Source organism: Berghia stephanieae, chromosome 4, assembly GCF_034508935.2.
Source record: "Berghia stephanieae isolate SIO BIC M18660-M18661 chromosome 4, UCSD_Bste_1.3, whole genome shotgun sequence".
Classification (NCBI taxonomy): domain Eukaryota; kingdom Metazoa; phylum Mollusca; class Gastropoda; order Nudibranchia; family Aeolidiidae; genus Berghia; species Berghia stephanieae.
In genome coordinates this window covers 34,174,659-34,188,597 of record NC_088363.1, presented here as the reverse complement: position 1 = coordinate 34,188,597, position 13,939 = coordinate 34,174,659, and the positions used below count along the sequence as shown (strand labels likewise).

Below are 13,939 nucleotides of genomic sequence, written 5' to 3'. Positions count from 1 at the left end.
GGGTTGATCCCCAGCTTGTACAACATGTCACTGATCCTCTGGAAAAAGCGTTACTTGAGAAGTATAAGCTGGCCTATCAGTCTGGAAAGGGAAGCAAGATGTTGGTCCCTGTGTTGATACCCAATGACACAATTCAGCCTTTAAGGAAACTTGCACAGGAGCGTAAAGCTGTTGATATTTCAGACAACCCATTTCTTTTTCCAAATACAGGAATATCCAAAGATCATGTAAGTGGTTACATTGCCATCAAATATGTCACTTCCTTAGTAAAGGATTTAGAGAAACCCCAGTTGTTAATAGCTGATAAATTCAGGCACCGAGCTTCGACATTATTTGCCTTACTTGATGTCCCACAACACGAGAGAGATGTCTTCTATCGACATATGGGACACAGTGAATCAATCAATCAAAACATTTATCAGTGTCCACTTGCAATACGAGAAATAACAGAAGTTGGTCATTTTTTGGGTCAAATTGATAACTCAGCATCGGTCACTGGGGAAGGAAATTGTAACATTGAAACAAATGACTCTGTAGTGAATAGAGACTCAAATGCAAATTTTGGAACATCCATAGTAACAGCTGCAAATCAAGAAGAAATATTTGATGGTGAAGCAGGAGTGCCAAATCAGCTTACGTGTTCTTCAAAACAAACTGAACCCAAGAGGAATTCAAGCAAAAATCGGAGATACATGTCATGGTCAGATGAGGATACAGATAGAGTCAAGTCATATTTTAAAAACTTTGTCGAAGATGTTTCAGCACATGGTTCAAGGGGATCATTACCTAGAAAGTCTGAAATTATTCTGTTCTTAAAACACCACAGGGTATTTTCACAAAAAGGAATCCCTGAAGGTACACTAATTAGTTTGGTGAAGACAAAGATTTTTAATGAAAGAAATAAATATAGAAGGGAAAGAGCGTTTCAATCGGTGTAATGACAATCATGAATTTGATTTGTATTACATTCATTGTATTGTATAGTGTTATTGACATATTTTGGGGGTTTACAAAAACGTTTTATCTTTATATAGTACAATCTGTTCATCATTGCAATATCCTTTTTTATATTATATGAACATTCATTTGCTCAGCTTGAGAGACAAATGCTTTGTAGAACCATAGCTGCCAACCGTTCTGTTAAAAACGGATTTGTTCCGTATTTGACTTCCTGAGTCCGTAAGTGCTTATTTTTAGTTCAAAATCCGTATTTTGTAATTTTTGACTAATTTGTGGTAAAAAAGCCATGTGAGCCTAATGAATTATTATTATTGATCCATTATTATTACTATTACTACTACTACTATTGTTGTTATTATTATTATCATTATTATTGGTGTCCAGTGAGAGCATAATCTCCATTTGTGTAGCTCTTTAATTTGAATTATGCCTCTAACATAAATGATTTTCAACAATTAAAAAAGTTCCATTCGTTTATATGACGCCTGTATTTTACTCAAACCTTTCATAATGTATTGGAGATTTGCATAGGATATGGATGTTAGCCTCGATATACTTTGAATATTCTAAGACAGTATTGATACTTTCACTATTTGTTACAAATATTATTTTAATTAAGAATAAAATTAAATCCACCTTTTTGATTGGAAGGTATTCAATAAGAAAATCAATTGCTTATATTGATTAAAGATGACAATGATTATTTCCCTTTATTAATTTATGAAATATATAAATTTAATCCCTTTAAAAACATCTTCATCTGATTTTAATTTTTTTTTTTTCAAGCAAGCTTTTGTAACGGTTTAGGTTCAAGAAAAATAAGTATACTCCATTTTTAGGTGTGTTTATCTTGTCAAAGTAAAGAAGTAGGAATTCTCTAATATTTAGAGGTGCATTTTACTATAACTACTATTATAGTATACTACTTAAAGACCATTATGTTGCATGAAAGAAAACATATATGCAATCGTCTACTTTTTATCTGAACTCACCTAATTTTTACCCCAAAACGCCCTCTCAAGTGATGTACCAGGTTGGTAGTTATGCATTTCTAACCATCTTAAGTTATTTCATTTATTTTACAATCGTGCTTCTTGTGTATTGGTCCTTATCAAAGTTGAGGCAGTTGAATTCTTTCTTTATATTGTCCGTTCTGAATTTTGATCTCATTGTGGAAAGCTCCCATAGCGGGCAGGGAGGTACACACTGTGTCTTCTATCCCCTTATATCTGTTTTCCAACATGCTTTCAGTCTTTGTCTTGGAATGAGATTACTTGTTTTTTTCCTGGCCCTCGCCGGAGTCCTAGCTGGGAGGGAAGCAGTCAAATGCATATTTATTGTTTTGGGAGATGATATTTTTTTCCTTGTAAATCATCTCTCTGTTATGTATTATTACTATATTTGTTATTTTTTAATGTATAATGTAAGCATTTGAGTGTGTTCCTCTTTGTTGGATTTTGTTCTTGTGTCCGGATAAGACTTATAGGTGATCTCAAACTTAGTACATTGGTGATACGCTCTTGGAATCTACATCTGATCCCTATTTGTTCCCAGTTCCCCTATGTCTTACTTTCTCTTGGATGCTTCAACTGTAATTCTAGAACTTTTTACTATCCAATTTTCTTCCTTTTTACTGGCGCTGATATAACCTAAATGTGTTGCAAGCGCCGTAAAACCCTTAAAAACAAAACAACAATCATTGTGGAAAGTGTCATTTTAACGATTCAAATGTGCTGGTACTAAACCCGATAATTGAGCAACATTTGGACTAGCCTCTGTCATCTCAAACTTGTTAGTGTTAGTAATAGTAATTAAAAAGGCTGACTTTTATATGTTGCGATTCGATGAAGGGGGGGGGGGGGGGGGGCTTCGGCACACATCGCCCCTCATCCCGGGCAAAATGAGCGTTCCTTATTTTATTTTTGAAAAGTTGGCAGCTATGTAGAACTATCTGAAAGAATCAGATATGGCAGAATAAAAAGTCTTTCTACTAACCCTAACTTAATTGGCCAATGTAGCTTTATGTTCAGCATTTTCTAGATACCTAATGTAAAATTTCACTATTCTTTTTATGATAGTTTTAAGAGTTGCAATCTTTAGAGGTGACTGTCAAGAAATGACACCTCTGTGCATTTAATTTCATTCTTTCTTTATCCCCTCATCCTTAATCAGAATAATAATAATTAATAATGAAAAAAAATGCAGCAACGACAGCTTAGAACGGCATAAAGTGCTTAAGAATTATTTTTTTTGCATTAAACTTTATTCAAACGATTTTCAACACTTTTGCTTCACAGTTTATGCTTTTTAACAAATGCAATTAAGCAACTTACCAGCAACAACATATTGGTTTGTTATCATTTGAGGGTTTTATCAGTAAAACTGTTTCTATCCTTTTATGTTGCACTGTACACATAGCAAACTTCATGCTTTTATTTGGTGACCAAAGACTTATGTGATACAGTGGATGAATGTTTGTGATGGCTTTTGGAACTGAAATAAACCTGCAATATGATTTGTAGACTTCTATCGTTATGTATCATTTTTCGGTCAAATGTAAATGTAATTTTACACGAGCTTGATGTATCATAAAACCCACAATGAGCTCAACGTGCAGCTGGTAGTAGATTTATATGGACACGAACAACGTTGTTACAATTCAGTAACGTACTCCAATTAACACAAGTGAGACTGTAAATGAGACTTTTACAATGACTCTGCATCGCCACAAATATGGATTCGAACCCTGGCAACTCGGGCGTCAGACGAACTGTCTACCACGAAACCAAAGCAAGCATTGTGCAAGTTAAAGTGAATGAGATGTTGATTGAAGCCGTTCATTGTGTCCATCAGATCTGCTGTCCTATCCATCCAACTCCATTCACTCACTGGGTGGGGTTCCCGACTTCCCATAATGGGCAGGGACGTACTCGTTGCGTCTTCTATCCCCCTATGTCTGTTTTCCAACTTGTTTTCTGTCTTTGTCTCGGGATGGGATGGGATTACTTGGTTTTGTCCAGGACCTGGCTGGGAGGGAAACAGTCAAATGTATAGTTCGAGTTTTGGGAGATTATATTTTTCCCTTGTAAATCATCTGTCTGTTATGCTCTTTATTGTTTTGTTTACATATTATTTATGCTTTGTAAACATTTGAGTGTATCCCTCTTTGTTGGGACCTGTGCTTGTGTCTGAATGAGACGTTTAGGTGATCTCAAACTAAGTACTTTGATAGTGGGCTCTTGGAATCTACTGTTTCCTATTTGAAACAAATCCCCTTTGCCTTACTTTTTCTTGGGTGCTCTAATTGTAGTTCCAGAACTTTTTACTATCCCATTTTCTTCCTTTTTACTGGCGCTGATATGACCTTAATGTGTTGCAAGCGCCGTAAAACCCTTACAAACAAAACAAAACAAACCAAGTCCATTCAGTGGTATACAACAACAACAAATAAACTCCTCTGCCTGGTCCCTTCTATCTCTGATCTTAACCTGGGTCGTCAGGTTTCTAAAGGGGTCGGGGACTGCAAAAACAATGGCGCACGGAGCAACTGGGAATATTTTTTGCCGTGTTTGAGTCCCAGGTTATTTCCCTGAGCGCCCCTTCTGAGGGATGGACCTTCCCAGGAGTTAGTAAATGCGTTGCTCGGCCACTTCACTCTACGCACACTGGGATAAGCTTCGACACTATGGCCATGAAGCTCTTAATCTTAAGGACTTACTTTATTTTAGACAATTTGGTGGTAGCTCACTTGAAAATGCACTCTTAGGTATACACATATATAAACATATACTGGGCTCCCTAAAAGGGTTTTTTAATGTGGTCTCCCTAAAAACATGTTTTTACCAAATGTCTCCTTAAAGCTACAGAAACACTTAGTAAAACATTAGGGGGACCGAGTAATTTTCTATATACCATTGTGATCATCAAGCATCAGAATTGTGTTCATAAATCATTGTAGGGAATCAAACTATACTCATTTGAACAAAGATTGAACAGTTTAATCAATTTGAACAAGACATATGCTTGGTCCTCCAATTGGTGCATTTCACAGTGGTCACCTTAATAGTGGATTGATACTTATATATATATATATATATATATATATATATCTGGGCTAAATATCGGGGACCCACAATCCTAAGATCAGAAGTAGAGAAAGCCCTATACGGCATGAAAACAGGGAAGGCAAATGGAATAGATGGGGTGTCAACAGAAATGCTGCAAGCACTGGGTGAATTTGGTGTTGATGTGATAACGGACCTTATGAATGATATATACGAGTCAACGCACATCCCAGAAGACCTTCGCACTTCTATCTTCATACTGCTACCCAAGAAAGCGGGTGCAATTGAGTGTTCGGACTACAGAACAATCAGTCTTATGTGCCATCTACTGAAACTCCTCCTGACAATAATCCTGAAAAGAATCTCGTCAAAAGTAGATCGTGAGATTTCAGAACAGCAAACTGGATTCAAAAAGAACAGTGGCACCAGGGAGGCAATTTTCGACTTAAAAATCCTGTCAGAAAAATACTTAGAGGTCCAAAAAGACATATATGCCTGTTTTATCGACTACTCAAAGGCATTTGATTCTGTTAGTCATCAGAAACTTATCCAGGACCTTGTGGCAATAGGTGTGGAGAGAATGATGTGGCTCTAATCGCTAATCTGTACTGGCAGCAAAAGGCTCAGATAAAAGTGCAGGCAGATACAACAGATGCAATTGAAATCAAGAAAGGAGTGCGCCAGGGATGTGTTATGTCTCCTTGCTTGTTTAATTTATACACAGAGTCTATTTTTCGGCAAGTAGAAACAGCACAAGGGTTGAAGGTTGGTGGCCACAACATCAACAATCTACGTTACGCTGACGATACTGTCCTGTTGGCGGAAAGTAAGGAAGACCTACAGAAGCTAATTTCAAAAGTGAACGAAGAGAGCAAAGAAAAGGGGCTGTTCATGAATGCGAAGAAGACAAAAACAATGGTGATAACAAAAAAGAAAGAGCCCATAGACATAGATATAGAAATAGAAGAGTGTCCAGTGGAACAAGTAAAAGAGTTCACGTACTTGGGGCAGTTGGTAACATCCGATGCAAAGTCTGACAAGGAGATCAGGAGACGAATAATGCTGGCCAAAAATGCGTTCATGAAACTAAAGCCAATCCTCAACAACACAAATATCTCCATCAGAACACGAATGAGATGCACCAAATGCTATGTGTGGTCCATTTTCTTTTATGGTTGTGAAACGTGGACACTAACCGCACAGACAGAACAACGTATTGAAGCTTTTGAGATGTGGACGTACAGGAGAATACTGAAAATACCTTGGACAGCAAGAAAAACAAACATCGAAGTCCTCGACCTAATGGGCCAAAAACAAAAAGAACTTCTTTTGACTGTGAAGCACAAAAAGCTGTCATATTTTGGACATATGCGAAGACATGATAGTCTCGAAAAAAGGATAATGGAGGGAAGAATTGAAGGAAAGAGGGGCAGAGGAAGACAAAGGAAATCCTGGACAGATGGCATCAAGGAAGCTACAGGACGGCGCATGGCAGACTGTAACGAGGCTGTAATGGACCGTGAAGGATGGAAGGCCATGACATCCGACCTCTGGAAAGAGATAGAACCCGGGTAAGGTAAGGTAAATGTTATAATAATATACTAAGATTTGAGTAATGGGGGCCAAGTGGCTGAGTTGTTAATGCATTGCACTGTGACCCGGAAGGTCCTGGGTTCGAGCCCCGCTTCAGGCACTTTCGTTTTTTGTTGTTTTTTTTTTTGTTTTTGTTTTTTGTTTGTTTTTTGTCACTTTGAAATGTTCACATTATAAATAATATAAATTTTAAAAAATTCTCTTTATTCATCCCATAGGGGAAATTTGTCTCTAGGCAGTGCAGCGCCGCAAATTGAGCTAGGGCGAGGTGACTAGCTCAAAACCACGCAGTGCAGCGGCGGTGATCGTACTCAGGTTCGAAGGAAATACCGTTCCGCTGAGCCACGCTGCCCCACATTGACAGACCAAAGTGACGTCAACTTCATTCTATCGATAGATCCACCTGTTACACGTGATATGGCACAACAATTAGATGTTGCTTTTTTTGTATGATATACTCAAAAATGCTGTTTCGTGTTCGATTTCATAAGAAACGTATTCATTGTGAAGTGCTGTAAAGCCGTCAGCTACGAGTGCATGGCCCAAGCGTCCGAAGTTTATTTTTACTTCTTACAGACTTCTTGGCCTCAAGGCTAGCAAAAGGAGACATGAGGTGGCTGATCACAAGCTAGGGTCACATAGAAACGGTCGTGATAAGAAGTAGGACATACGGAAGTCACTCACTTTCACTTGTTTCAGACAGACGCAGCATACAGTAGAGTATATGGTGCGCATGGTATGTTGACATAATTTTTTATTGTTTTTAAAAATAATAAATTCCCTTTATTCACCCCATATGGAAAATTTGTCTCTAGGATCTATTCCAAGTGAAGATTGGAATAACCCAAGCGTCAGCCGCAGTGCAGTGCCTGAAATTGAGCAAGGGCGAGGGTGATTTGCTCGAGGTCACACAGCGCAGGGCGGTGATCGAACTCGGTACCTTTTGGGTACGAAGCAAAGACCGTACCGCTGAGCCACGCTGCCCCCCAGAAACATGCCAGGACGCCGGCATTGGGATTGTACATAACTCAGCTACGACAACCTATTCGGCGCCAAGTTAAGCAAACATTACCTGAAGGTATCGGAACTTTGAGGTGTATCTTTCAGAGACTATCCCGGGGATAGCGGAAGTCATGTTATTATAGAACGCAATGAAATGTAAGTCCATATACAAGTTCATACAACTACACTTCAATAACATTGTACGGATTCAAATGCACTGTGTGGTCAAACAGATAATACAAAGGACAACGTGATTTATGGGTAATAACAGGTGGATTATCGTTTTAATGGACCCTTTGATGTATTTCTTTGAACAAAATATTATGAATACTAGATTAATACAGGGAAAAAATTGAAGCCGTGTGTTGTCTCTTATCAAACAGTTATTAAGAGAACTTTACCCCGTGGAGTCAAGCCTGCTTCTATGGATATGTAATGGATATGTATTAGTAGAGGGAGTAGAAGAATGACATTGCAGTAGTACTAGGATTGATTCCAGGAGGAAAACGAGCCTGAGGGAAGACCGACAATTTCATGAGACAGGAGAGTTGAAGAGTAGAGAGGGGAAAGACTAAGATCGAGTGACAATAGGAAAAAACCGTGCTTTTATATAGCGCAATATCATCTAAACGTGCTCAAAGCGCTTTACAGGTGGTCCCTGGCCAACATCAACACTTAACATGTAGGACGAGACACGACGCCTGTTAGGCGATATTACAATTTTTTTCGGACAGAGACAGGTACTCATTTTACTGCTTATACAAGCTCCTGGAAAGAATCGTACTGGAGCGAATCACCCCATATGTAAATCCCTCATACCACCAGAACATGCGGGCTTTAGACCACAAAGAAGCACAAGTGAACAGGTCCTTGCACTGACCTCATACATTGAAGCAGGATTTGAGAACAAAAAGGAGACTGGTGCAGTCCTAATAGACTTATCTGCAGCTTACGAAACTGTTTGGACAAGCGGTCTGATGTTAAAGTTTTCAAAAATGATTCCTTGCAGAAAGACGCTTAAACTGCTGTCTACCGTGATCAGCACAAGACAATTTCATGTCATATTGGGAGAAAACAAAAGCAAAACACGAAAAAATTAAAACGGGTGTACCACAAGGTTCAGTTTTAGCACCAACTTTCTTCAATGTTTATATCTCCGGCATGCCAAACTGTGAAGCACTCAAACCTGGATACGCTGACGACTGAGCCATAGGGTATCAATCTAAAAACTGGAAACAGTTCTAAGCAAGGACACCACCCGCCTGAAAAAACACTTTGATAGGAGGTACCTAAAAAGGAATACCACCAAATCAGTATCTACAAACTTCCACTTGAATAATCGAGAGGCAACAAAAGAATTGAAGATCACAGCCGGTCACTCAATACAACCCCAAGACCCCAAACTTAAATACCTTGGCATTACAATGGACAGACAACTAAATTATCGCAAACAAATTGACGGAACTGCAAATAAAATCACAAAAAGAAACAGCCTGGTGAGAAAACTCGCAAGTCCCAGCTGGGGAGCCTCACCACAGGTACTGAGAACGTCTGCTTTGGCACTGTGCTATAGTGTGGGAGAATACTGTGCCCCTGTTTGGATGAGGAGCCCACATGTAAACCGCATTGACATCCGATTAAGAGAATCAATGAGAATTATAACAGGATGTCTCAAGTCAACTCCAACTCAGTGGCTCCCAACACTGAGTGGCATTGCACCACCAAGTCGTAGACGACAAGACGCTAATCAAAGGATACACGCAAGAATTGATGACGCCACAGATAACACTCCTATTAAAATAATCATAAAGGGGGCACCTTCAACAACAAGACTCAAATCGAAAATACCTTTCCACCTAACAAAAATGGCAGACTTCAGTACTGTGGAGGAGAACTGGAGATAAATGTGGAACAGGGAAACACCAAGAGGAGGAAACATCATAAAATATCCAACTAAAAGAATGCCTGCATTCCACAACGTCAGGAAATAATGGGTTTCATCAAATATGTGCAGATGGGAACTTGGGAACAGTGATTGCCTGCCGGAAATGTTAGGCAGCCCCAGAGACCAGCGATCACATCGTCCTCCACTGTCCAGTAACTAAACTTGAAGGTGGCTATGAAACAGTCCTTAGGGCGGAAGGTGTAGCCATACGCTACTACTACTGCTACTACTTCTACTACTACTACTACTACTACTACTACTACTACTACTACTACTACTACTACTACTACTACTACTACTACTATAACTACTACCACTACTACTACTACTACTACTACTATACTACTACTACTACTACTCATTTTATACCCGAGTACGATGAGAGAATGTGAGTAAAGAGCCTTCTCCTCAACTATGCGCCGAGCGAGGCTCGAACCCAGGACCTTTCGATCCGGAAGCGAGTGCCATATCACAAATCCAATTGTAGACAAAGACCGGAGCATGCCATGGCATTATACCGATCCTTGTACTCAGAGTTATAAGTTATGAGTAAGATTTGTGAAGTTTCCTACCTTTCAGCCTGGCTATAGAGGATATTTGGGGGTTATTTATTTAAAACTACAGTCTGCTGACATGCTTAGACTGTCTTGAGTGGGAAAGCAGTGGGGAAGTCATAATTTACTTTCCTCAATACAACCGCAATAAGATAAGTGAAAATAAGATGAGCTTTATTTATCCACTTCTGGAAAGTTACATTGGGTATTGCCATAGACTAATGAATTTCTGAAAACAATTAAGCAAATCAATGATAAGAAGGAAACACAATTTCCAAGAATTAAATCAACAAAAAGGTTAGCAAAACTAAACACATAACAAAAAAATCCCTCATACCTCCCAAATTCTCTCTCTCTCTCTCTCCTCTCTCTCTCTCTTCTCTCTCTCTCTCTCTCTCTCTCTCTCTCTCTTCTCTCGTACATTTTTTATTTGTAACATTAGACTCCGAAATAAAGTCAACCAATAATTCGCCGTATCATTCTTTTTCAGTGAAATGTCTTAAACAAAAATGAATATAACAGGTTCAACAAAGAACAAAATACTAAATTCGGAACGTTTCGGACTCAAAACCCTTTTTCAACCAACAACAAAAAACAATAAATACGTATATATACATTACTAAATTCCAGAATTATAGAATTTAGTAATGTTTTACGTCCTTGTTGTTTTTGTTGGGTTTTTTTTTTTTTTTTTTTTTGTTGACTGAACAAGGATTTTGAAACCGAAACGTTCCGTGTTTGGTATTTTGTTCTTTGTTGAAGCTGTTATATATTCATTTGTGTTTATAACTCTTTACAGTCCACAGCATCTAGCAGTCTTGTATCACTTTGACTTGTGAAATGTCTGATCTAACCACGATCATGGAGCAAAACTCTTTATAATAAATTGACATTTTAATAGAATGCTTTTCGTAAACGAAATAGATTAAATAATTAAATCAACTTACCTATTAATTTGTCTTTCTGCATTCTGAACATTAACAAATCCCAAGTTGATGATAAGTATTTCTCGATCGCCATGACGCCCATAGAGCAGAATTCGTTTATTCAATTATTCTTGAGGTACGCATAGAAGACAAATAAAAGTTACTCGTTATCCGGTCGTGTTGAACGTTTATCAACAGAAAACGGACGTCACATTTCAACAGCTTTTATATATCAGTCAGCTACACAGAGAGTACCAAGCGGGTCCCAAAAGTGCAGTAAAAATTCAGATATATCTATTTATGAATAAAACTTAAGTCGTTTCTTTCTTCTTCTTTTTTTTTTTTTTTTTTTTTTTTTTTTTTTTTTTTTTTGTTGTTTGATTGTTTTGAGTTTGTTTGGTTTGGTTTGTTTTTGTGTTATTTTTTGTGTTTGTTTTTCTGTTTGATTTTTTTTTTCTGTTTGATTTTTTTTTTTTTTTGGGTTTTGTGTTTTTGTTTTTGTCTTTTTGTAGATCAACGACTCTACAAAGGCCGTGAATTTCCTCTTGCTTCCGAAGACGTACAATTGCTTTATATCGTCATGTCTTCACTCATACATACCCATCCCACTCTAAAATATAATAGAACATGTTATAATATATTATCTACTGTAAACCTATCTCGGAGCGGCTCTCAATATTGGAGCATGTTTAGTTTAGCAATCGCCGTGACATTTCAGTTTATCTCCTGTACGCTCACGAGCCCAGCCCCACATTCCATCTAGGGTTTGTGTGACAAATAATAACAAGAATGAACCGACTCAGCTCCTTGACAACGCCATTGTTGTTGGTTGCTAGGTATAGAGTTATAAAGAATTAAGTTTAAAATCCTCGTAAAGTGTCTGACTGTCATTTTGTTTATCAATGATATCTGGCAAAATCCAGTCTGTCTTTCGTGTAGTTGTATATTGCTCGCTAACGAACTCCTTTAAGCCGCTCATTGCCGTGCTTGGGCCAGCTAAAGCCTTGAATCATTAAATGTATTCTCACAAAACAAAAAACGTATTGTCAATGAAAATTTAGAACATGCGGGCGATAGCCTCACTATGACGAATGAGATTCTTTAACTTTAAAAGAAAACAATATTATTGCCATAATGATAGATCGTGATGTAACACAAAAAATGTATTTGTTTTCAACGTGCCCACGCTATACACTTTATGACTTTACAATATTTTTGAAAATGTTGAGCAAATACGTTATTGACAATAAGTCTAGTCGATAATAGATTTGTCATTTTCAATAATTAGAGATTAAAAAATGAAATTTTCCTTCTTTGACTACAAGATTTAATAGCAAAACAATTACCAAAGGATTGTTATTCAAACAAAGTATTGTTATAAATCGAATCTAGATCAGGATATTGTAACAATCAATTTAATTTATCCCCCTTTTACTTGTCTTCAATCGTAAAAAAAACTATATTTTATATCGCAGTCGCTGATAAGACATTAAAACGAAATTCTAATCATTTCACACAAACACACATACATACACACACATACACACACACACACACACACACACACACACACACAAACTTAACCGTTTTTTTACTTAATTTTGAAATAAGTTTATTGTGTCCTCATTTTTATCCTTGTGTATATAATTTTATTTTCACAAGCGCCCTGACGAAGCCTAGCGATTCTTATGGTTTGACCTCTGACCTCATAGACAGACCTAGTGGGCAATTGACCAAGTTCCTCTATTCAGCGTCACGAAATGTCCACACTTGAAAGTTGATACGTCCAGACATTTTCCTTCTGAGTTTCTGAGGGATATTGCTCCTGTTAAACTTGGTTTGGAAGAGCTTATAGGAGCGTCTTTGTTTGTGTTCTTCTTGACTGAACATGGAATAAATTTCAAAATCATTTTTACAGACATCCCATTTAACACATAAAAATTCGTAATTTTTTTTGGAGATAAAAATTGTAGTAGCTGTAGTTTACTTTAAATATTAACATGTCACCGTCACATTGTTAAATACCACTTCAAAAGCCTTACAATTATGTAGTCTGGGATCAACTATCATTTTAGACATTTTTTATTGACATAGAGCTGAAAAAAATTTCTGAAATTGGAGCCAAAATTTCGTAATTCTACAAATTTGCCGGAACAGTTAGGAAGGTTTGTTTTTTAAGTTTAGAAAAGGTAGTATTTTCCACTGCCCTTTGTCCTCACCCCACCCACAACCCCTTTACTTTCATTACTTATACCCTCAGACTATCCCACTTTGTGGCACTCGGCTAACGACCTATACGTCCCCGGGTTTGAGTTCCGCTGTGGGCGGCAAAAAGGTGAGTACAGTTCTCGATGGATTTTAGCGTGTCGAATTCCGGCACGCCGGCACGCTCTACAAACGGGACGCTGGAGATGGGCGACCCAATTTTATTTGTATATTTACTCGTTTTCCTTCCCTGGGAATCGGATTTCGGCATGCTCGGATTCGATTACGCTTTTTTGGTTTTTATCCGAGGCATGCTAGAATCAAACGAGTATTGGACTTGTAAAAGCATCTGTACTCGCATCTTCTCACAATACTCAATTACTGTGTAAAGTTACCTAGTACAGGTCAATAACAGCATTGTCCCTGTCGGAAAACAATTAATGTAGTAGCGTCTTACAGGTGTAACGTCTCGTACTACATGTTAAATGTTGCTGTTGGCTTTGGACCAAAAGCGCTTTGAGCACATTTGTTGGATATTGCCGTGTACAAAAACGTTTCCCTTTTTATTAAATCCTTCTACTTCTCCGAAAAATGGAGTCAACTGAAATGAATCAGAAACTTAATTTTTTAGATTTAAAATAAATGGGAGACTGAGTATTCGGCTCTCTCCCCTTTTCTCTCTCTCCCCCT

General features: G+C 37.9%; 1 protein-coding gene across 1 annotated transcript in view; it reads right to left on the bottom strand.

Moving 5' to 3' along the window:
• The window catches only part of LOC144970466 (uncharacterized), a 90,819-nt gene extending 79,118 nt beyond the window's left edge, over window positions 1-11,701 (bottom strand). The window contains exon 1 of the mRNA XM_078910141.1: window positions 11,066-11,701. Coding sequence (XP_078766267.1) covers window positions 11,066-11,147 — 82 coding nt within the window. The 5' untranslated portion in view covers window positions 11,148-11,701. The remainder of the gene's footprint in view (window positions 1-11,065) is intronic.
• Between the last annotated feature and the right edge of the window lie 2,238 nt (window positions 11,702-13,939).